The sequence below is a fragment of the Typopeltis vanoorti genome, chromosome 4, assembly GCF_054136105.1.
Source record: "Typopeltis vanoorti isolate ZY-2024b chromosome 4, IOZ_Tvanoo_1.0, whole genome shotgun sequence".
In the NCBI taxonomy this organism is placed as follows: domain Eukaryota; kingdom Metazoa; phylum Arthropoda; class Arachnida; order Uropygi; family Thelyphonidae; genus Typopeltis; species Typopeltis vanoorti.
In genome coordinates, this window is record NC_143552.1 from 134,768,721 (window position 1) to 134,792,793 (window position 24,073).

The 24,073-nt window shown below is 34.6% G+C and overlaps 1 protein-coding gene across 1 annotated transcript in view; it reads right to left on the minus strand.

Moving 5' to 3' along the window:
* Positions 1–24,073, minus strand: part of LOC150107689 (lachesin-like) — a 195,810-nt gene that overhangs the window by 72,378 nt on the left and 99,359 nt on the right. The window contains exon 5 of the mRNA XM_090392169.1: positions 9,200–9,328. Coding sequence (XP_090248295.1) covers positions 9,200–9,328 — 129 coding nt within the window. The remainder of the gene's footprint in view (positions 1–9,199; positions 9,329–24,073) is intronic.

Consider the following 24,073-nt stretch of genomic DNA (forward strand, 5'->3'; position numbering starts at 1 on the left):
CCATCTTCTAATATAAATTCAGGATGGCAAAACCTGAACGTTCTGAATCAATGACTTGACCAGTAATAAGTGTATATTAAGATGCGATCCAAGCATTTTCCTTGTATTTTTGGTGGATCTTAAATAGTCATTATTGTTTACATACTTTACAGCAATAACATCATACATAAATATCATATATTTTATATTTATATTTATAAATATAAAAAAATATGTTCAATCTCTTATGAACCTACTAGAATATAGCTTATGACTGCGTGTTTTCTATAATTCTGTATTTTTTGCGGTATCTTTCATGCAAGTTACTTGTACATTATACTGTTATTGTTAAGGGATATATTATGGCCATAAACCTATACAAATTTCATTCAATTATTAATAGAATTTCGTTTCATAGATGAGGCTCTGAAAAGTTTACTTTTTTTCATTAAATCTGATGCGTCTCCCCGTGCTATTATTTTTATATTGTCCGTGTTGTTCTGCATGCAGTGAAATAAGAAGAATACGCTATAAACACAAAAATATCCTATCTAATCTCTTCCTCATGGCAGTTAAATAAAACAAATTACTTTCCTTTACTCGCACACCAACTCAGTTCCATTTAACATCTTATTTCATAACCGCATGAAAAGTTCCCAGATTTCACATTCTCCACCATCTGATGACGATTTCTTTGAAACAGCCAGTACACCGCCATACCGGTTGCTCGTTATGCATTGTAATTTATTTATTTCTGCCTTAACCCTTTTAAATACGTAATTTTCTAGTCATTATCTTTTCATTTATTTGTCTTCCTTCTTGTCATTTCATCTTATCCATTGGTGTTATATTTTAATTTTATTTCAAAATATGATACGTGTTTCGACATCCTTATCAAAATTCAATACGAAATGTAACATCTTCATCTCCAACAAAAAATCCAGGTATGTCTAAAATTTCAGTCTTTTTAACACACACACACACACACACACACACACACACACACACACACACACACACACACACACACACACACATTTCTTCTAGTTTTTCTTCTAGTGTTCAACGGTTCAAGGACCACTTCTACTATTACTGAAACGAACGTGCGCGCACACACACACACATACACACATTTATTCTTTAAAGAATTTAAAGCGATAATAAAAGTGAATAATTGATTATAATCATGGATAATACATAAGCTCATGTATTTTCAATTTTAGTAAAGGTACTAAAGAATATTAGACCCATATCGCTGAAAATCTCAAGATACACTGCAATGAAACTAGGTCATTCTTAATTACAATAAAAAGGACTTTAAGAAATTTGGGCAATGAATTTCACATAAATTGAAGAAACACGCAAGTACTTAAAGTATATTAAAGATCCTGGAAGTTATCTAACACTAAGAAAAAATAAATAAATAATAAAAAAGCAAATGATGTTGTACCAAAAAGCTTATTTTTGTATTGCAATTAGGAAACCGACCACCAGAATCTGCTAAGCTATAATGAAAAGAAAATAATTTTCATTTCACACTTCTATGCACACAAGCATCTTGCTAACGTCATGATTTCAATTCGTGCAGGAGGTAATAATTTGCTTTAAAAGTATGAGTTGCGTGAACATGTTCCACACCAGTAGCCTCTACCATCCACAATTCTTCCATCCCTCCCCACTTGTACCTTTTCTATGTCTCTCGTTAAGAACATAAAACCTTTGTGCACTCATGGCAAAATGCACTTAGTGCTAAGAAAATAATTATAGTGAGCCATTCCGAAATCATTTTCGTAACTCCTAAACTAATAACCCAAGTTTTATAATCCCCCTTTGCCCCAATCTCAAACATTCACTCTTCACAAACAGTGCATATTACACTGGAAATGAAAATTATAAAATTCATTAAAAACAGAAAACATTCAAACGCTCCGCTACAGTAATTTACATTTGGGATAGTGCGCTATCGATTTGCTTTTCTAGGCGCTGTTTTATGTTTCTGAATGGAGATAGATCGAGTCGAGATATGTGTGGGAATCACTTATATTTACTAATAAGGCATGAATATGTAATTTACAAAAAACAAACAAACAAAATCGTTACTCGCTAGTGTGTCAATTATTTTGAGTTAAAAGATGCATAAAATTGAAATTAATCGAAAATGTAAACAGTGAAGAGCAGGTCTATTTCGTTTCCACTCAAGTGGCGCCACCTGAAGCAAAAAATGAAATTGTAAATAATTATATATAAGTGAATATTAATATCAAGATATTATTTTAATTAAAAGTAGAAGATAAATCAATCGGACAGGAAATTGCAGCGAATTTTTTTATACATGCATTTATACGTGTTTTTTTATGCGGGCACATATCTTTCGTGTTAAGATATGATATTATATTCATAATGAAGGTTTATTTTCTTGATCCTGAGAATTAGTAATAATATTTTTGGTTTATAGATCAAGTGTTGATCAATTTTATTAACTTAACCAATTAGTTTCGCCAAACTTTAACTGTTGGCGTCTTCAGGGCACTTACATATAGGCTGACAATCTCACAATTATGTGTAACTATAAAACTGACAAGAATAACTGTAAAAAACTGACTAGAATAATTACAAATAAAATAGTATCGAACGTGCGTGAAACACGTATCGCGTGTACAACATTAGCTAGCTATTGCTAAGGAACTTTCTGAAGTTTGTATTAAAGTTCATTTCTTTTGTTTTTAAGGATTTGATTAGGGTTTTCCATATTTCTGGGAGTATTAGGCCTTGATTTCTGTTAAGGTTGACAGTAGAACGGGCGCCTGTGTCTGCTTCTTTGAAAATTCTTGAATGGTAATCTTCCTCTAAGTAAGGGGAACTACTTTTGTCCCACTCGATGACATGGTTAGTTGTAGAGAAATGAGACGATAGGCCAGAAATGTCCAGTCTGTTGTTTTTGACATAGCCAATGTGCTCTTTTTGCCTGATTTCAAGGCTTCTCGAAGTCTGTCCGATGTAACTAGAGCCACACGAGCATGGAATATTATAAACCCCAGCATATTTATAGAAAGGATGGTTGTCTTTTGGAGATCTTAGTAGTTTACGAATAGATTCCATTGGTTTAAATGTTACTCTTATTTTGTGTTGTTTGAGGAGGTTGGCGAGCTTGTAGGAGATGTCACTTACAAACGGAATTGCAATCGTTTTTATATATTGAATATCTTCTTGTTCTTTTTGTGGTGATTCAGAGAAAAGGACTTTATTGACTAGTCTTCTTGGATAGCCGTTCAAGTACAGATTGTTGGAAATTAATGTTAACTCATTTTGAAGGGTCTCGTCTGTCGTGATGCGAATTCCTCTCTTCTTTAACATGTGTACAATGCTGAGTTTATGTGAGATGTGGTGAGAGGAGCTGAAATGTAGGTAGCGACCTGTATTGGTCGGTTTTCTGCACACCGATAGATTTATACTGCCATCAATATACAGATCTGTAAACCAAAAATATTATTACTAATGATATTATATTATTGGATTTTAGTGCTAATAAAGGATATTTTATGAACTTCTGGGTAAGGCTGCGGATTAATATATTTACCTTTTTACAAATTAAATCTTATTTGACGAGATTTGAAAACGATACTTTGGATGAAAGATTTTTAATGCTAAATATGTTGAAGATGATATTAAATCAGACTTAGACGTTTTCTTATGCTCTCTGAGAGTACGGTGTCTGTTAAAACCTAAAATGGTGTCATGATTCTAAAAAAGAAAAAAAAAATCCCCAACTCTTATATTCACACAACCGCCACCAAAAATGGTGCTTTCTTCAAGCATCCAATAAACAAGATCGGGGTAGTCTCAAACTTGTCGACGAAAGCCATCTACCATCTGAGATACATTCATAAACCTCCATGCCTGCAGTGAAATGTGATCCTAGAATATGTGGTTGGACATATTCTAAGATCAAAGTAGATAGCATTTCCCTTTCCGATCAACGGAAATGCTATCTACTTGGCCAACCAGGCCAGCAATTAATAATTAGTCAAATCATAAATAAACTCCAACCACTATTTTGATCGAATGGTACAGAAATTATCTGGAATACTTAATATAAGAAACACTTCTAGTTCAGATTTGTTCGAAAACGTTGAACAGCTTGACCTGTACACTGGAAACAGGTGCACGAGAAGGACATGATCCTTTCAACTTGGGTGAATTTCCAAAAGGATGTACAGAAAACTTATGAAACAAATATCTTCTAAATTTCGTCGAGATTGCTTGAACGATGTAAGTCTCCCTTGTAATCTCCTCCCATAATTTTATTTGGATTGAATTGAACTTAACAAAGGATCTTAAGAAATTTCAAAAACCATTACGTTCCATATTTGATCAAAACTGATTTAACGATAGGATTTGTAAAGAAACCTGCAAAAAAAAGAAGAAAATCCTTGCTCTTTGGACGTTCTTGCTATTTTTTAAAGTGTTCCAGATTTTTTTTTTCTTTCAGTTATTAATTTGATTTAACTTTTCGAATTTGGAAGCGTGTTAAATACTGCTGTCAAATACAAATCAAAGACCAACTCAACTAAGAACCCGAGTTACATAAGTCGAATTTTATCCCTAACGATTGCTGTAATATGAGTAGCCAGTGACTAAGTGTCGCTGTCGTGATATACGATCGAATGAAAATTCTTTCCCCTTTGGTTGTTGGTTATTATTTATCAAACCTGTACCCTCTCTTTGGAAACGAACTTCACCAGGGTATTTGTAAAATATCGCAGAAGTTGACAGTATCCCATTTCACGGTGGACAATAGCTTCCGCTGAGTTTCTCATCATATCTCCCGACTGTAACTGTCGTTCAGTCGGGAGATATGATGAGCTCCTTCAGTTTTCTTTATAAGCTTCTTACCATAGTATAAGGTAACAAGAAAAGGTTTAATTTGTAAAATATGTGAAAAAATCTTCTTATTCGTTACTCATATAGCTTTGAACAAAAATAAGAACCCTACTCCATCTTACACCTTTGGACTCCCACACAACCTTAAGTTATCCTTCTTTCACTATACTTCTTTATGTTATTGCTCTCTCTCTCTCTCTCTCTCTCTGATAAGAAAGGTTGGATGTCCTGTCTTGTTTAATTTCCGCCTTGCTTTGAAGTTTTGCATTAAGACAAACGTACATTCTTACTTCACAATTTGGATTCATTTTCACTTCTTTTCATCTAAAAAATTTGATTCAGTTTGCAAGACTTCGAACATATAGATGCGATCTTAAGAAGGAACTCACTTCAATAGGCTTATTTCGGATGTTTTTGAACTTACTAATTTGATCATGAAACGACCGAACTAATCCATTCAGCTTGTATACAGGCGAATCTTATCTGTTTGTTTACATACGTGAAGTTGATGCTTGTATTGATTAATAGATTTAAGGAGAGAGTCTACGAATATTTTGTGCGTTAAGCAATGAAGGGAATTAACCTAATCACACCAGGCACTACTTTTAAACTTCTACTAATCATCGTATTCAACAATAGTGTTTCAAAAAAAAAAAAAAAAAACGGTATCTTTCGTAAAGGAGTTGTAAGGCACTGAAGTGAACTTTGGCATCTTGCTCCTTCAGTCATGACATGAAAATCACTAGATGCAAGTTCAGGACAGTCCGGTAGATGGTCCATAATCTTTTGGTTTCAGGGTCATAACCAGTCGCTTGGGCATTAACGTTACAAAGTTGAACAATGTCATCTCAATGATCATGATCTCATGGCTAGCTTTGAAGTAGCAACTTACTTACTAATATTCTACTGAAGAACTTATGATTCTATGAGATAAGTTCTAAAAAATTAAAAAAATACATAAATAAAAGGAAAGAAAGAGAAAACTCTGGGTGTCACTTAAACATTACATAAAATCGGATTCTTCAAATATAGTGTACACGAACATACTCGAACCGAACTTAGGGCTAGCTAGGTGTAACTCTTTCTTCATTTCAAAATCTATATGGAAACACTTGAAGAGCAAGCTTTGGAAAAATATCCACTGACACTTAAGAGGTAGAAAAGGTATATTCATGACGTTTTCTTAATTTGGAGCCATGGTAAATGCCTTCTCTGTTTTTAAATCATTTCTATTTCCCAATATAAAATTTACTGATGAACCAAAGTAAAATGAGCTCCCTTTCTTGAATTAAAAATTGCGTCGTCTGGAATTCTAATTTAAAAAAAAAACTTAAAGTACACGAATCCAATGCACACTAAGAGATACCTTCATCGTTATCAATGTCAACAATATTACTACCTATCAAATGCGAGCTTGCTGTCTTATTATTGATTAAGATGAATTAACCAAAGAACTCAAAGAGCACAAGGCTTCATTTTGGCATCAGTAGGTTATTAAAATGGAGGATATTATGAATTCGGTCATATTTTGCAGCCAAAAATAGAAAGAAAATTAAGAAACGTTTCGGCATTGGAGTTACTTTGGCGTGCTCTATTTAAAAGACAAAAATATACGGACTCTGTCCAGAAGCAAAGTGAAGCCTTTTTGCTTTATATTTTAGTCATTTGATTACGCACCAACTGAGATTTCACTTATGATGAATTTAACTTTCTAGCATAGGATTCCTATGGTTTTGAGAGAAGTTTTGCTCTCTAGGTTACCGACTGGTCTCTGATGTGAACCAACAGTTTGAAACAGCTATCAGGCCAGTAAAAACCTAATTTTAAGCACTAATAAAAGGCGAACATACGGGCTCCTGGGCATAGTTTGTTGCCTTGTAAGTAATGCATACCAAGGCAACTCCGATGCCGAAGGTTTGAAACTTTTCTTAAATTTATTTTTATATTTCGATATAAAATCTGGATGGATCCATATCCTCCATTTTAATACCTAACTGAAACATTTTTACAAAAATCGGTTATTATAAATCTCTAGACTTCTTTTCACTCAACAAACTAAACACGCTTCTAACAACCTTATCCTTATAAGGACTGGCTTAAAGGGGCGAAGCAAGAATGCTTTCATCTTCCCCGTTATCTGTACAGGAGAATGTAGGGATAAGGTGTTATTGAGCAATTAAAGCTCTGATCATGGCAGGAGGGTAACAGCAATAGCCGAGCCTCAGTTAGAACTTCATTGGCTACAGCATTGCCATCCATTATCCTCCAAGGGTATTGGATTGGATTGAATGAATTAATCACCGCATCTCACGGTCGATTGATTCCCAATCGATACCACCCGCTTCTAACAACCAGGCAGTTAAAGGTTATATTTATTTTCGCTATACTGGCTTTATTTCGGTGCAGCCAGAATTCTTATGCTGTATACAGAAAAGCAAAACATAGCTCACTACTTTATTAACTTACAAGTCATACTTGAATCCATTAATCCTAAGGATACTCTTATAAAATATCTTGATTTATTTATATCAACACGGTATGTTCAGGATTACCTAACAGAAAGATGCCAAGTTCTCCGGAAGGCAATTGAACTCGTACACCACCGTTATGACAAGACAGAAAAAAAATCTAAGAGTCAACGAGTTAGCGTATCTGCTCCCCAATCAACAGGCTTGTGGTTTCGAATCCCGCTTTGGGATGGATGATTGTGATTGTCTTTAGGTCGGAGATAAATTCCATTGCCCAGATTTATAAATGTCATTATGTATAAAAAATAAAATGTTAATTAACATTCATATTTTAACGAGTTTTTTTTTTAATTCCGGGTGTGCTAGGTGTGCGGTGCACATCCACAGAATAATAATATCACCGATATTGTACTTTTGCATTTATTCCTGTTAAAGACTTCTCTAATTGTTTCCTGGCTTCGCGTGATTTCTAAAATTAAACAAAATCTAGTAATGCTTCATGAAAAGGACACTTTTCGAAGCGTAAACATTGCATCACATTCGTATTAATAGCTCAAGTGTGAGGTCACATATACTGACACCTTTGAGCTCTTAAAAACAGACGTGCAGATGGCGCAGTGTCAAATTCTTAGCGTTCTAGTGGTTTTAAACGACCCAGAAGGCAAGACAGGGTGTGCGCTGAGACAACAGCACCCAAAAGTCGTTAGTGGCTCTGATTGGTTATTGTTTGAAGCAATCCAATTGAACGTTGTTATTTATAGCGAGTTGCTGTTATTGTTTTCTGAGTTTCATCTGTTTTACGTGCGTGAAGTGTGAACTGACGTGTTTGTCTTTGAAGAACTCATGGGTTGAGTTCTTCAAAGACGAATTTTTGCCATTTCTTTCTGTCTGCTGTCTTTTTATGAAGTTCTATTATAGAGTTTAAGTGGGTGCTTTCTTTAATATTGTCAATCCATTTCTTTCTTGGTCTTCCGTGTGTTTAGGACACCGATATAGACAAGTTTTGAACATATAATTTTCTATAAATTATTTATAACTTTTTGCCCATATTTACAATGGGAAACAGTGTTCAGGATGTACTGAATGTCCCGTTTTCTGCCATAGCTTTAGCAGATTGTATGATTATAGTCGAATGAGGTTGAACCCTGTGTATAATTAAGTAAAACGAGTTATTTCAGCCTTTCTTTGGTTCATTCCGAAAAAATAATAATTTCCCAAGTGATTACTTTTTCTAATTTCTGTGCGTATTTAAAAATCGTAATTTAAATTCAAATTTAAAAATTCAAAATTCAAATTATCCGTGTCTCACTCTAGTATTTGTCAATGATAATCTAATCTCACCACCAAGCGTGAACCCTTTGTGCTTTTCACATAAACGGTGAGCACGAAGCCTAGCTATTGTTAATTTGACCTTTATACTTTCCATATTGAAAATGATGTTAATTGATAAATTAAAGTATTTCAAATTATGCTACAATTAATTGCACTGGACCAATTAAGACGAGCGCTGATGCGCTATGCATTCTTAAAACTTTCATAGATCGATAAAAATGCAATCATAGGGTCAAATTGACGTGCATTTTGTAAGATTTGTTTTAATAAGATAGTAGGTAGACATAAAAGAAAAACATTTAAAAATCTTTTAAAATATTTTTTATAAAGGACAGGATTTTTGTCATTTATAGATTGTAGAAATTTTCCCTCGTGGAAGACTTTCATAAAACGAAAGAGTTTCCTGTGTGTAACTTAGTTTAAAATTTTCTCTCTTTTTTTGATTGATGATCTTCTTCGTTGGCCAAAAAAAAAAAGTTGTTTCTGTGTGCAGTCACATCATACATCACATGTTAACACATTCAAGATTTATTACTTACATGTAACGTCCAAATAGATCCTCCTACTGATGGCTGGAGGAACTCCATTGGAGGCAATACACAAATAAGCTCCCATGTGAACTCTGGATACCCGGATGATATGCATTTCTTCTCCATCGAGCATGCTCACTGGAGAAATAATAAAATGATAACAATGTTAGACTAAGTTATTAAGCCTAATGTCTACTGCAATCACTTTCAAATTGCTAGATATTTTGTAGCATTTAAAAAAAACATTAGAAAACGGATTTTAAAAATTTTTTATAGGCTCTCATTAAGTTAGATGATCACATTTTATGCATACTTAATAAATACTTCTTTCTTCCAAACATTTTATACTACTTACTTTAGTAGGCGTATTTTAAAACTTTGTTTTATGTAATTAAGAGGTCATATTCCCCTTCCTTCAAATTGAGAGGCGTTCAGAGTGCCAATTTGATGTTCATCTTTTTCTTAGTGTAACTTAAAGATGAATTTAGTTCGATTCTCTTACCGGACAGAAGCATTTTCAAAGAAAGAATTTGTTTGGTTGAACTCTCAAACCCATGTGCTCTCTAAACGATAAAAAGGACCAGCAGAAACGTGATACAACTGTCCTAATAATAGCGTCATATAACTGTAGAGTTTGCTACCTAACCTTCAGATGGTCAAACAGACCCCTATTGGTTTTTACTTAAACGATAATAATTGAGATCAGAATAATGACCCCAGAGAATTTCTGAGCTCTTTGAAATCTCTGTTTAAAGCAAGCCATGCTACGTGTATTGCAAAATTTTATTAATTCCAATAGAAATCCTTACCAGGAAGGTCAGTGACTTTAGATACTTAGGTTCAACAATGAAAGAGGATGGTGAGGCTGAGAAGGAAGTGGGATGCAGGATGGAGGAACTGGAGAGAAATGGCTGGAGTGCTATGCGATAAGATGGTGTCGATCACTCTAAAAGGTAAAATCTACAGGACAGTAGTGAGACCAGCTATGACGTATGCCATGGAAACTGTGGCCCTGAGGAAAAATAACATCAGCCGAGTGGAGATAGCGGAGATGAGAATGTTAAACGAATGTGCAGTGTGACCAGAAAGGATCGTCTGAGAAATGACTATGTAAAGGGAACGGTGAAAGTTACGAATTTAGGAGCAAAGATACAGGAGGCAAGGTTGAGATGGTTTGGTCATGTGATGAGGAGGGAGGAAGAGTATGTGGGAAGAAAGGTCATCCAGATGGATGTGCAGAGGAGGAGGAAGCGCGGGCGGCCAAAGAAGAGATGGAGGGAGATGGTGGAGGAGGACTTGAGGATGAAGAACTTGGATGTGGTTACAGCCCAAGACAGGAGGAGACTCGCTACAAACAGCCACCCTACTTAAGTGGGAAAAGCTGCAGAAGAAGAAATCCTTACCATTAAGCAAGAAGCTCCTCATTGTTTGATGTAAACAATCCACTCTCCACAAATGCAGTTTAAACAATCAATTCCCACTCTCTCCACATAATAGAGAAAGCATATTTTTCTTCTTCAACCCAAGCCATCCCTTAAGATCAAGTTTCCGGGAGAAAACTCTCCACATCCATCTGATATCGGCTAACTCATCCTTTGATTGAAAATGATAGAGATTCCTCATCATAGATGGGATTCAAACCCAGATCTTTCCAGTCAAAGGGTTAGTCCATACTAACTGCGAAGGCTTAACTGCTTACATTACAATGGATTATTTCTTTTTGAATTCAGAAAAACGAAAGAAAATATAAAATAACTTATAATTCGGAAACAAATGTGTATATATACAGAAGTTAAATTCTTAATTTAATAATCTTAATTGTAACGATTCGTGATTTCAATTCGGTTTGTACAAAACTTACCAAGTTTGTATTACGTGTAAATTATTTGGTGCCGTTTCTTGGGTCTGAGATTTTTAAGAAGTAATTTTCTTATATTTTAATATTTTAAAATAATATTCACTTGATAGTCTTCTTGTATTGGCAAACAAAGGGGTGTGGGAAACAACTAGAATAAGAGAAACAGAAGAAGAAATAGCGTTCAGATTCTTTTCCATAATAACGTCTTGACTTGCTGGATTGAATGAAAGATAAGAGAGAGAGAGAGAGAGTGAGAGAGAGAGAATTGCAGATGAGAGATATCTTCGAACCTTCGTTTAAATTAGTCTAAAAATCTATCTCTGGCACACCAAACAATTGCAGCGAACAATAGTACTTTGCGAATGTTGGATGATAGTGTGGACCTCTCAAAGGAAAGAATGAGAAAATCAATGGATTTTAATTAAGAATACTTACAGACTTCTTTCATTTGCAGTAGGATAACGTCTTAAATCTTGTTGATTGTGATCAAGTGCTATTAATATTAACATTTCAGAATGCGCAACAGCCTCAGACCACTTTCCAAACTATTGATTGCTGCAATGGATGAATTCTAAAGAGTGCTAGAAACAAGTTGCCGAATTACAATTACACAAATTAATGGAAACATTAATTCTCGGCGTATCTCATTACTGTTTTTGGTGGAAATACTGCTGAGTGGTGAATTACACAAAATACAGCACAGAATTATTTAATAGGCTAAACAGAGAAGATAACTCTGAATCAGGTCTGAGCAGTAGGCAGTTAAGTTATGTAGTTTAGTCAGTATCGACGACGCCCTTTATTTGAAAACACTTCGATTCAAATGCCGTCTAGGACGCAAAGGTGAGTTAACCGGTCTCGTATGGAGGTGAAGGATTTCCCATCTCCGATTTTATAGATTTAATACAAATTGATATGCTTCTGTACTTATAGAGAGAATTTTTTTCTGTTATAACCCATATTAGTGACGATTTAAGAAAACGTGGGAGAAATTTACAAAAAGTAAGTTTGTTGAATATATTTTACTTGTGTTGTAAGTATACATTTTAGACAGAAGTGTTTGCATTTCATTTTTCGTAGTATTCCTTTTATAAAAACGAATTTTTAATGCAGATATTGTCTAAAGCTGATAACAACTATGTTGTACTTAATAAAACTATTATAAAATAATAAAATTTAATTGATATATTTATTCTGAAATTTTAAAATTTACAAGAATTCTTATCAAGTAAAATATTTCAAACATAAGCTTGCCTAATAAATTTTACTCAAAGAGTGAGGGCTTGGGTTTCCCGTGTGGTGTCCGAGATAAGAATAGCCCCATTGTAGCTCCTACATGTCGTACGAGGCAACTAAAATGAGTATCCAGGGATGGATGGATGGCAATGCTGTAGCCAATGAAGTTCTAACTGAGGCTCGGCTATTGCTGTTACCCTCCTGCCATGATATAGCTCAATAATACTCTATCCTTACACTGTCCTCTACAGATAACGGGGAAGATGAAAAGCATTCTTACTTCGCCCATCTAGCCAGTCCTTTAAAGGACTTAAGGATTATTTGATAGTGCTGAACGTGGTGTTGTTGTTTAAAAACAAGTATTTCTTGATGGAGTTCATTCGTTGCTATCCTAGATGGATTTATGTCTCCTTGTCAAAGACCGATAAATAATAATAAATTTATTCTCCAGAAAAAAAAATCCTGATCTTTCTAAAACTGAATCTAAGATGAAGCACTATTCTTAACAGAGATTTGAAATTAAAAAATCGAAGGGGATCTGCAGAATATACTATCATAAATAAATCTGATATCCTCAAAGGACAGGAGAAATATCGACGATAAATAATATCTTTAAATTCAGCAGCACGTCTTTACAAAAGATATCTGACTATTCTCACAGGATGTGAGGATTATTCAGTGTCTCTTTCTCAATACATCTTAATGAAGAACTCAATGATCCTAAAAACACATTTCTTCAAACGTCTTTGCTAAAGGGAAGAATCGCTCTTCTCATTCAACAGTGGAAGGTTAATAGCTAGCAGCTATCCTTCCACTTTGCATAAGATTTTTCTTAAAAGGTTTCGGCTTAGTTTTGAGATCTGTACGAGTAATTAGTTTCTCTTCCTCTTTTCTCTATCGGGATCTTGTCACGTGCGATAAATCCGAATGCGAAAAGAAGAAGAAAAAAAAAATCCTAAGTACCCAGCGGCTTGTGAAGTTGCCGCTTGCCATTCTCTGTTTCAGTGGCGACACGAACTCTAATTGTGAGTTGAGGCTACCCTCTAATACTGCGAGATTTGTGTGCCCCTTGGTACGAAGCCCAGGGCCCTCCTAATGCAATTAACGTCAGCGAGCACACTCCATTCACAAGGTGCTTTTAGTGTTTGCATTCCTGAGCTATTTTGCTGCCTCCGATCATCCCAACCCCTTTTGTTCGCTCCTATTCTCCCCCCCCCCCATCGTACAAGAAAGTTACGATGTTAACATTACTTTGCGTAGCCTTTGAAGGATTGAGATGTGATAAAACAAAAACTTCTTCCTGCACCGGAGCCTGCGGCAACAAAATCACAACGTCGCTTCACCTAGGCACTTGACAGGCGAACAGTACCGACGACAAAGTACGGCGTTGGAGTGAATGGGGTCCTGCTTGTTGCTTAAGTATCATGTATGTCGCGTGATGTTAACTAAACTGTCCACAGGATGGAGGCTATTAAAGCTAACCAGATAGATAACTAAGAGCCAAAAAAATCAGGATGAGAAGGATGAAACAATGGAAACTAACGAAAATGATAAAAGAACGATGGAAGAACAAAAGGAGGGTTTTCTACGTAGGTACACGAAAGTCGGAACAGAGATAGAAAGACAGAGGAAGTAAGTGAGATAGATAAAACAACTCTATACAAAGAGAAAAACGGAAGGAAAATAAGCAGAAAGCGTGACGGGGGGGAAGGAATGGAGAGAGAGAGAGAGAGAGAGAAGAGAATAAGAACAAAACCTAAGAAAAGAAAGAAAAATACAGAGCATATTACATATAAAAATAAAGAGGAAATTTGAAATAAAGAACAAAGTGTTTTAAGAAGGAATTACATAACAAATAAAAAACATTATAAATTCTCTAATTTATAATTTAATTATTTTCCTGTTGGTCCCAGTGTGTGTGTGTGTGTGTGTGTGTGTGTGTGTGTGTGTGTGTGTGTGCTTAGCATTATTCTGTCTATTGTTCTCTAATAAGAATCTATAATAAGTATGACGTTATTCTTGAAGAATGACGTCATACTGCACACCAGTTCCAAAACAAACATCTTGAAGATTTAGTACGATATTTTTATCATACAACTACTGTGATCTTGCTGTTAATAGTCTGGTTACTTAAATTTGTCCCATTAAAACCAAAGTCTAAATTTCTCGACAATTTTTTTTTCCACATATACCAAATTTCATTAACATTTGTCCAATTACTGCTGTGCTGTTATGTATATATGTTACGAAGAAATTAAACTCAGTCAATACTGAAAAGAGGCAAACTTCAATCGAAGAACAAAAAAAATATATATTTAATCATACACACAAAGAGAAAACTGTTAATTAATTAAATCAGTAAATTCAAACATTAATTCAATTTATATTAAATATTTTATTGGATTCTATCGTCCCCATTGGTTCATTGCCCCTCTGCTGTTTGATGTGTGTTTATGGGATTGCATTGTTGGTCCTTCAATACAATAAATTCATTCCCGAAATAAAATCAAATTCTTTCCCGAAATAAAAAACATAAATATATAAATAAAAAGAAATCGTTTAATATTTTTATCCCCCCCCCCCCAAGTGAATCGTAGAAACCTCTTTATCGCGATACCTTTCTATACACGCGCGAGAGAATGGCGGACAACTATTGCCATCTCGTGATAGCCCTGAAATCTAACACTTGTATTATTGTCTGCAATAATGCAAGTTCTAGTCTAGATGCAGAGTTAAAAACCTGGGTTTCTGGGATAAACCCTACTTCCTTGTGCATCAAATTTGGGAACTGTCGAAGCAATGCCTAGAAAACGTTCCTTCAGTCAGCGACTAAAATCAAACCTATAACTTTTTTCGAACAGCCTACAGCAATGGAAGCAAATTCGATTTTCCCTAGGACTATACACAAATATATTCGGGGAAAAAAATAATAAATAGATTTATGCCATTTAGACACGATGCGTGTATAGCCCTGGCTAACCTTCATGACTCTCAATCTTCAGAATTCTAATGAATGATGATTTTTTCTATTCCTTTTTCAGACAGTTCTTGATTTTGTAAATATCTGGAGCAAAGAAGTAGGATTCTGTGCTTTCCAAAACTCTATTTTTTAATTCTGCAATTCATAAAAATCGACAGTATTACACTATTTTACACAGCAATGCTAGTTAGAGTTAGGAACACGAAATGGCGAAATTCTTTCGCACTCTCGTTACTCGTAAGTCAACAAATCGTCAATAGAAATGAACTTGGATTACGATGACGGATGGAAAAAATGATCAAAAAAAAAAAAAAAAGAGCCTATATACTTAGAATATGATGATAAATGGTACTTTTGGTTTGCATTCCAAGATGACATATTCAACTATGAACTAAAACATTATCACAGTCCCAGCATGTTTTGTGGCCAACCAGTGATGACAATATCACTGGCATAAGGATTGTTCTCAAGCATTACTTGATCTTCTCATCTTCATTGAACGCACACAAAAAAAAATCAGCTAACACCTTTTATTCCCTTGTAAGGAATAGGTGAGACTATTTTAGTCCTAACTTGGTGATTGAGTTGGAACATCAATGTCCATTGCTAGCCAATCAGAGATAGCTGACCCAAGACTATCGCCAATTTTAAGCAGAATCTGATGAAGAGACGACAGACAGCTGTCGTCATCTCGTGTTCCCTAACACGATATGCTACTCTATAATAGTGTAGTTCAATGGTCTATTTTCTTGAGTTGAACGCCTAATGGCTACTGATTGTTACCTGAGGATTATTTCGAATAAATATTTCTCTAAATGATAACAACGTGGTGGGATGGACGTGGCCTCTGCCATCAAGACAAACGATCAACAAGGCTGGTATTGTGTAAACATCGTTCGAGAACATTTCCGAGCATTCTGTGTGCCCCCTGACCTTTTAATTCTCTTGATATGAATCTTACTGAACGTCTGACAGCATCCACCAGTGCCTCGGTCGGTCGCTATCCTCAGAAATGATATTCTGTCCAGTTGTTCCGGAATACCTCAAGATGCCTTCTGTGATTTAGTTGGAGTGAATGCTCAGCATGCTCAGCTGCAAGCGATTATCTTGACCAAAGAAGGCCCAACACGCTGCTAGTAGGTTACTAACCTAAACTTTTCCACTTTCAGCTCTATACATGAAATTTATAAATTTAAAATTGGAAACCTCAGCTCGGTATATAAATAATCATTTTCCTCACCCGAATAGCGGCAACAACAAATTAACGTTCAAAGTTATTTTCTTATCTTTTGTACAGTTATGTTTCTTTCGACATATTTTTGTCTTAAAAAAATTACTTAAATTTGAGATATTTTACGCTCCCATAAATGAAAACTTCTAAATATATTTTTATTATTATTTGAAATTTTAAAATATTTTAAGCCCCCCCCCCCCCTCTCCATGTTACTGAAGCTCTCTAAAGCTGAAAACGCGATGTACTTCTACTTCCTCTATCTGTTTGTCTGGCTTTTCTGTTTCTGCCTTTGATTCCACAGGTAGTTTACTGTTGAAGGAATTTTTCAGGTTGGAATCCACAGAGAACTGCAGCGATCAATAACATCAGCTTTTCTCTCTCTCTCTCCCTTCGGTGTTTCATAGGATAATGCAGTTATTTGATTTGCGTGGATTCATTCCAAGCCACTTAGGGAGTTCTTGTCTCGAGACGCGCGAACAGCGCACACCACTTCCAACTATTCGCGCACACGTAAAACGGGAATGTCCCTGAGAGCTGATTGCGACACTTGCTGGCTTTATTTCTGTGTTTCTAACAATTACACAATCGTCAACGATCACGGATCTGTGCACAGGTCGGCCTCAAGGTGACCTAACAAATTCCCTAATAAGAAAAGTGATATTAAAAACTATCATTGTGGTTTAAGTCAGTGTTACAATGCGACGTGTTTTTCTTTTAAATATTCGTGAAATAATGAATGATTTTAAAGTAAAACAACTCGGGGAAATAACCCATTTCTTGGAGACGAGTTGCGAAAACCAAGATCTAATTGTGTTTATGTTATCATTGCAATTAACGTACGCATGCGTGCGTGTTTCTATGGATACCAGTGGGCGGATCTTACAACAATACGTAATGATAGAAAACTAAAGCTATATGGCTCAAATTTGATTAAATCCAACTTAATTATAGCTTTATAAAATTTCGAAATTTTACCGGGTGAGGCTGCTATGCAAATTTTTGACGTCGTGGATCTCGACTTCTCTGCGTTTTGGTGTCTCGCTCTGAATTATAAACTGTTTATAACTATTATTTTATTTTATTGTTATTAATAATGACAGACAAATTTCAAAGGTGGCTTTTGCTTCCAATGAGAAGAAGATGACCCGTAAATCTATTACATACCAAGATTAAAAAAGATTAAATTTAGTAAGGATGGTATATCGAGCACTGAGATAGGCTACAGGCTAAACTACCTCGCTGTAAAAAACAAAGATAAAGTGAAAAAAAGGACTACACTAGTGAATACTACAGTGATCCGTCAACGTGACAATCTTATTGACGAAATGGAAAAACGTTTAATGGTGTGGATTGATGACCAAACTGGTTGGTATGTTCTCGTAAGCCAAGCTATTCAGAATAACTTTTTAGTTTGCGAGAATTATTCTAATTTTTTCCGTAACTGATGTAAATAAATGTTTTATTTTACATTATTTACGCACATGCATATAACTATAACTGCTACATGCATCTACAAGGGGGGGGGGGGGGGGAGAAGTGATTCGCTATACGTCGGTGGTCTGTCGTATAACCGAAGTATGCCCTACATAAACTTATGTTCTTGATGGAAGATCGATAAATAATAATAATAATAATAATAATAATAATAATAATAATAATAGGAAGAAGAAGAAAACGATGTCTTCCAATTATATCTCGTTGTGTTGCTATCAGTCTATTAATTTTAACAATACCTTTTTTTTAGGAATTGATGGTATCTCCCGGAAGTTACGTCAAATAGGACGGTGCTAATAAAAAGAAAGGCAGGCTATTTTTGCTGTGCTGGACAAGATTTCATTAGACCAAGATTTCATTTGCTTTGTTTGGAGGATTAAATAGGCAACATTATAACATTCCATGTACAGTAATACGGTTCAGAAAACTGCAGCACGAATTAAATAAAAATTAAGAAATATAAATAAATATGGAAAACAAAAATACACTATTAGATAGAAAGAATATAAGAGAGAGAGAAAAATGAGATAAAACAGAGTTTGCCCCCTCATCTTTTATGAATAAGGGAAGAACAGGAAGATAACTTCGTCTCTGACAACCAAAAAAAAGATGATCCCAATACTCCCAAGAGTGCAATAAATCTTCTTCAAATACGCTATATATTCCCTTATGTTATATATCCACTACAATCGTCTCTCACATTTCTGGCAATTGAATTACTCCGTTGGTGTTGTGTACCTCATCAGATTTCATATCTTCATCTGTGTTGATATGCTCTAAAAGAACGAAGGAAATCCTAACAAACTTCGTGTGTGTGTAGTTCTTCTGTTGCCAGAGTGCAGTCCAAATACCACGCGAAAGTTTTTTTTTCTCCCTTGAGGAGATTTTCATTGACAGTCTATAAACACAATTCTTCACTCCTTTCAATCTCGTTCGCATACATCACTATCATTCTAAGCAAGTCTTATCTACTTTATTTTCAATATAAAATGCATGGCGAATTTCTACTTAAGGTTGTGACAGATTCGAAAAGTAAGACAAAGAAAAATTTAAACACATACAAATCGGTTTTTGTAGTAGAGGTTTTCGGCCTATACGAATGACAACAGATAAGGAAAAAAGAAAAGAAAAGAAAAAAACTAAAATTTGTCGCAATTACAAATGATGAACAGATAGATGAATGTAAGATAAAAAGAGAAAACTATAGCTTTCACTCCATCTCTATCTATCTCAGTTATTTGACTGCCTATTTTCGATAGGCTTTCCATCCGTCTACTTTTTTCACTTTTTTCATTATATTTTTATTCATTTATCTATTTTAACTGCTGTTTCTTATATCTTCCTGTTCACTTATAGTTTCCATTTAATAAAAAAAAAAAAATGTACGTATGTGTCTTATCTATCTTTTGAAATCACTTATCCATAAATCCATCTTTTTTCAAAAAAAAAAAAAAAATGGAATCGATCTGATCTGTCTCCATATCTCTTTTGCTTGTCTACTATCCATCATCTTCCAATCTCTCTGTATATCTGTCATTTGTTTTCATTTTTCTTTTTTTAAAATCAGGATTCCATAACATTTCTCTTTTTCTGACAATCCACCTGCCTTTTTGATCTCTCTCTGTCTATCTATCTATCTGTTCGTACAGAAAACACAAAATAGCATATTGAGAGAATAATAATTAAAATTCCATTGTCTATTACGTATCTCGATAGTAGATTTCTTCGAGGTAAGAAAGAAACAAAAATATTGCTTACGATAGTCAATGAAAACTCATTTGTTAGTAGGTATTAAAAGATTTTCTTAATTTTTTAAAAGATAAACAGTTCCTCTATGAGTTGTATGGCGTCCATGTAAAAATTAAGCAACGTTCTGCTAAGCAGGGAATGACTAATTAGGCATTCTAATTGCTAATTAGATTAATTTAACTTGAAGGATCATTAAGCAGGTACTAACTTGGTTTTAAAAAAAAAAAGTTGCAAATACTCATCCCATTAGTTGAATTTTTCACTTTGTTACAGCAAACCGGGAGATGAAATCCACAACGGTTGCCATGACAAACACGTGAAAGGAAATACACACGAAAGGACTCGATAAATGTAAATTATTTTCCCCTTGGAAAATAAAAGTTCATCGATTACTCTGAATAGAATGTGTACTTTCTAAATAGACTTGCATTTTAGAATGTCTTAAAAATGCTAAACTTAACCTTTGAAAAAAATAAAAAAATAATAAAAGTTCTTATTGTAAGAACAGCAGCAACCGTAGGACGAATGGATGCAAGGCTGCCTGCATGTGACATTGAGCAGAAAGAAAAAAAAAAAAAGGAAAAAAGAATTCTCTTTCTAGAGAATATTGAATTTTCAGAACAACAGGATTAAATGATCTTTCCTCCACCCGCTGCATTACATATCAAACTTGGTACTAGGTTTCAAAAGTGTTGGCGTCAGCGAAAGGTAATGGCATTGCTTCCTCCCCATTACTTCTTTTGTGTTTCCAAGTATGATTCCAAAAATGTTCACCAAGTCCGGTAGATGGCGACACTAACATAAGTTCGTAAATTGGGGGAAAAAATTGTAATGAAATGACAATAATCCTTATCGATTTATTTCCTTTTGAACTGCGTAGGTTTTATAATAATTCAGTCATAGCAATTGTAAAAATATAGGTATTTACAAAGTTATGTAACAGATTATTAAATAGAAAGAATCCATTAATACAAATAGCCACAGTGTAGAAAAAATATGATAATTTACAATTAAATGTTATAATAAAATTATGCAATAATCATGAACTTTCCATATCACTGTACAGTGGCGCCATCTTCAGTGTAATTAAAACAATAGCTGTAATAATACAATATTCACGCATTTAACAGTTTTGAATTAAAATAGCATTATTATCATCCTTGTATATTTGCTGCCCATGCCAATTACAACTTAAAATTAATTATTCTCAGTAGAGATAGCCATTACTTAATACACTGATTAGTAGAAAAGAATTTCCTTCGATCTTGCGTGATTTCGACTAAATCAAGGCTATTAAATTGATTTCAAGTAGTTTAATTAATATTTCATCAGCACTGTGCATGGTGATTATAAAATGTTCACCTAAGGGCTTTGGCTCCATTATAGGCAACAGGTATTTCAATTTTGTACCAGTGAGATGGTTTAGAAAGGTTATATCGTAACTTCTCTCGCTATCTATCATCCCCCTGTCAAAGAACAAATTCTACCTTGTGTGAGACATCGGTCGATGTACCTAATGGCTTAGTCAATCCTTTCTACCATTGATTTTTCCTCAAATCTTTTAGGAATGGTTGATGTGGCTCACTTATACAGGGAACAAAAGAAAGCGATACACTTGAAGCCTTCTGAAACAGTAAAGTCAGCTAAGTTGCCTTACTGTTTGTTTTTTTTTTCCCCTTATCTCTTCGAAGCTCTTGGATAAAAAGCCTAACTATAATTTTTGAGTAAACTAGTAAAATAGAAATATATATCAAACATAATAGGACAGTTAAAATCAAACATTTAAATACTACTACAGAAATGAAAACATACTAACAGATAGAAAACAAGAAAAAAGAATAGTAAAATATATTAGCAGACACAATAATAATAAAAAAATAGAAACATGCCAAGCAGTGGAAGCTCTGTATATTAATATAATAATAGATTAAATAAGATGCAATTAATTGGCCATCTCGTTCTCCAGATATCTAACGGCTCCCGACTTCTTCCTATGCCGTTACCTGAAGGAAAAAGGTGTATGGGAACAATTCCCAAACGATCCAACAGCTAAAGGAGAACATTCGAGCAGAAATTAGGGCGCTGCAGCCAGAAACATTACTGCTGTCATGCTGCCGTAGAAAGGGCCATTTTTGTGAAGCCCAAAATGGAAGGTATTTACGTAATGTGGTTTTTCATAACTAATAAAAAAAATCCTGTATGTATTTTTTATAACAAAAATATCGATAGATATTAATAAATTTATTCAGCTTAACGATACTGACTTGATGGGTGAAGCATAAATGCTTTTCGTATTCCCCTTTGTCTGAGAGGGAAGGTCTTTGAGTGGAGAATTATTGAGCTTTAAGCTCGCCTTGAAAGGGCAGTGAGATTAGCTGAGCATAGAATTGACTTGGGTCTTTTGTATTTGCAGAAATCTGCTTCATTGTAGTCTGAAGCTTGCTTGATCAGTTGGTTCGGTTGATTAATTGTCTTGATGAAGAACTTTTCAGCTAGGTCATGATGGAGAGGAAATTTATTCAGTACTTATAAGGACTGGCTTAAAGGGGAGGGAAGCAAGAATGCTTTCATTTTCCCCATTATCTATAGAAGACAGTGTAGAGATAATGTGTTATTTTGAGCTATTAAAGCTCTGATCATGGCAGGAGGGTAACAGCAATAGCCGAGTCTCAGTTAGAACTTCAGTGGCTACAGCATTGCCATCCAATACCCTCCAAAGGATATTGGATTGAATCAATCACTCACCACCTATTAAATGTTAAATTGAATTCGTCTTGGGTATATGCGTCTTATTTGATAAATCAGACTTATGATAAAATATTAAAGGTGTAGTAAGCAAACTTTATAATTTTACTTGAAATTAAATTAATATTGTAATGAAGTAAATTTTTATAAATAAACTCTTCAAAATCTTCATGATTATATAAAATTTAGTTTGAAAGTTTCAATATCATAAAAATATTTATTCAGTTTTTCTTTGTATTTGTGGTATTTTAATACATCCTTTAACAATTCATATCTTGTGCTTTTGAATTCCAGTATTTTTAAGACTGTGACTATGGACAGAAAACGTATACCCAAGAAAAAGCAGGCTAAGAATCTCTTCCCTATTTCTAAAGTCTAACAGAAAGAAGAAGAGAAAAAAAAAGATTGTTTTCGTTTTCTGTTGGGGTTTTCACGCAGCGTATCATGTTATTCAGGTGCCTTGTGGTAATCAATCACTATTTTTATCGTAAAAGCTCGTGCAGACAGACTCCACTCGTTGCATCGTTCTTTGTTGCTATGGGGGGAATCCTAAACCATGTTTTTAACCTGTTATACCAAAGAACACAGACAGGAAATGCTATGGAAGTTGAATAGCAAACAGGGCACAATTAAACTGCATAACTTCAAAATAAACCACAATTGTAACTTGTATATTCAAAATTTTTGAAAGAAGAAAAAAAAAAAGCACGAAAGATATAGGAATAGATTTGATTTTTAAGGCAGTTTTTGTATGAAAATTCAAAACAGCAAGATTTTTTGGGAAAAAAATTAATATTTCATAATTCTGTTTTTTTTTTATTATTATTCATTTGGTTTACGGTTAATTTTTAATACAACTCATCGTATTATTAGTGTATTAAGAGAAATTGAAATGATTTTCAGCCAATCATCCCCATTGTACACACCCTGCCTACTATATCTTACCAGGTATTCCTCTTCATGATGACTATGTAACCCAGTGGATCTAAATTCATTCGGCAAGGATCGTTTTGTGCAAGTGTGGTTTCAATAGCATATCCAAGCATTTCATGTACTCCTTCCTGACAGCCTAATTCTCCTGATTTGAATTCCATCGAACATTTGTGGGAGGCTTGTGGAATAGAGCATTCGCCAGTAGAAGCCAATGCCTCGTTCGGTCGCTGTTATCCGGTACGTTATTCTGTCTATTTAGTTCAGAATATCTCAGGACACCTTCCGTGGTTTGATGGAGTCAATATGCTATCGGTTCGAATAACGCCGTAGACATAGATATTTGTGAATGCCTTTAGGTGGTGTGTGAATTTCTAGCACCAAAGGCATGAAGTTGCTGCAGTAATAACTATCCCTGTTTTCTCCACCCCCCACAGAAAAATATTTTCATAAATAACATGGATTATTTTTATACATGTACAGAAAAGTGTTCCTTGTATAGCATCCATTAATTTATTTTTCAGCCTAGCGTGAGCCACATTAATCTACACTTTGTGCTAGTCAGAAGAGTAATTTTTGTGTGGTTAAGACAATGCATTCAATCATACCCCCCCCCCCAAAAAAAAAGAAAAAAAAAGTGCTTTGAAACTACGAAGA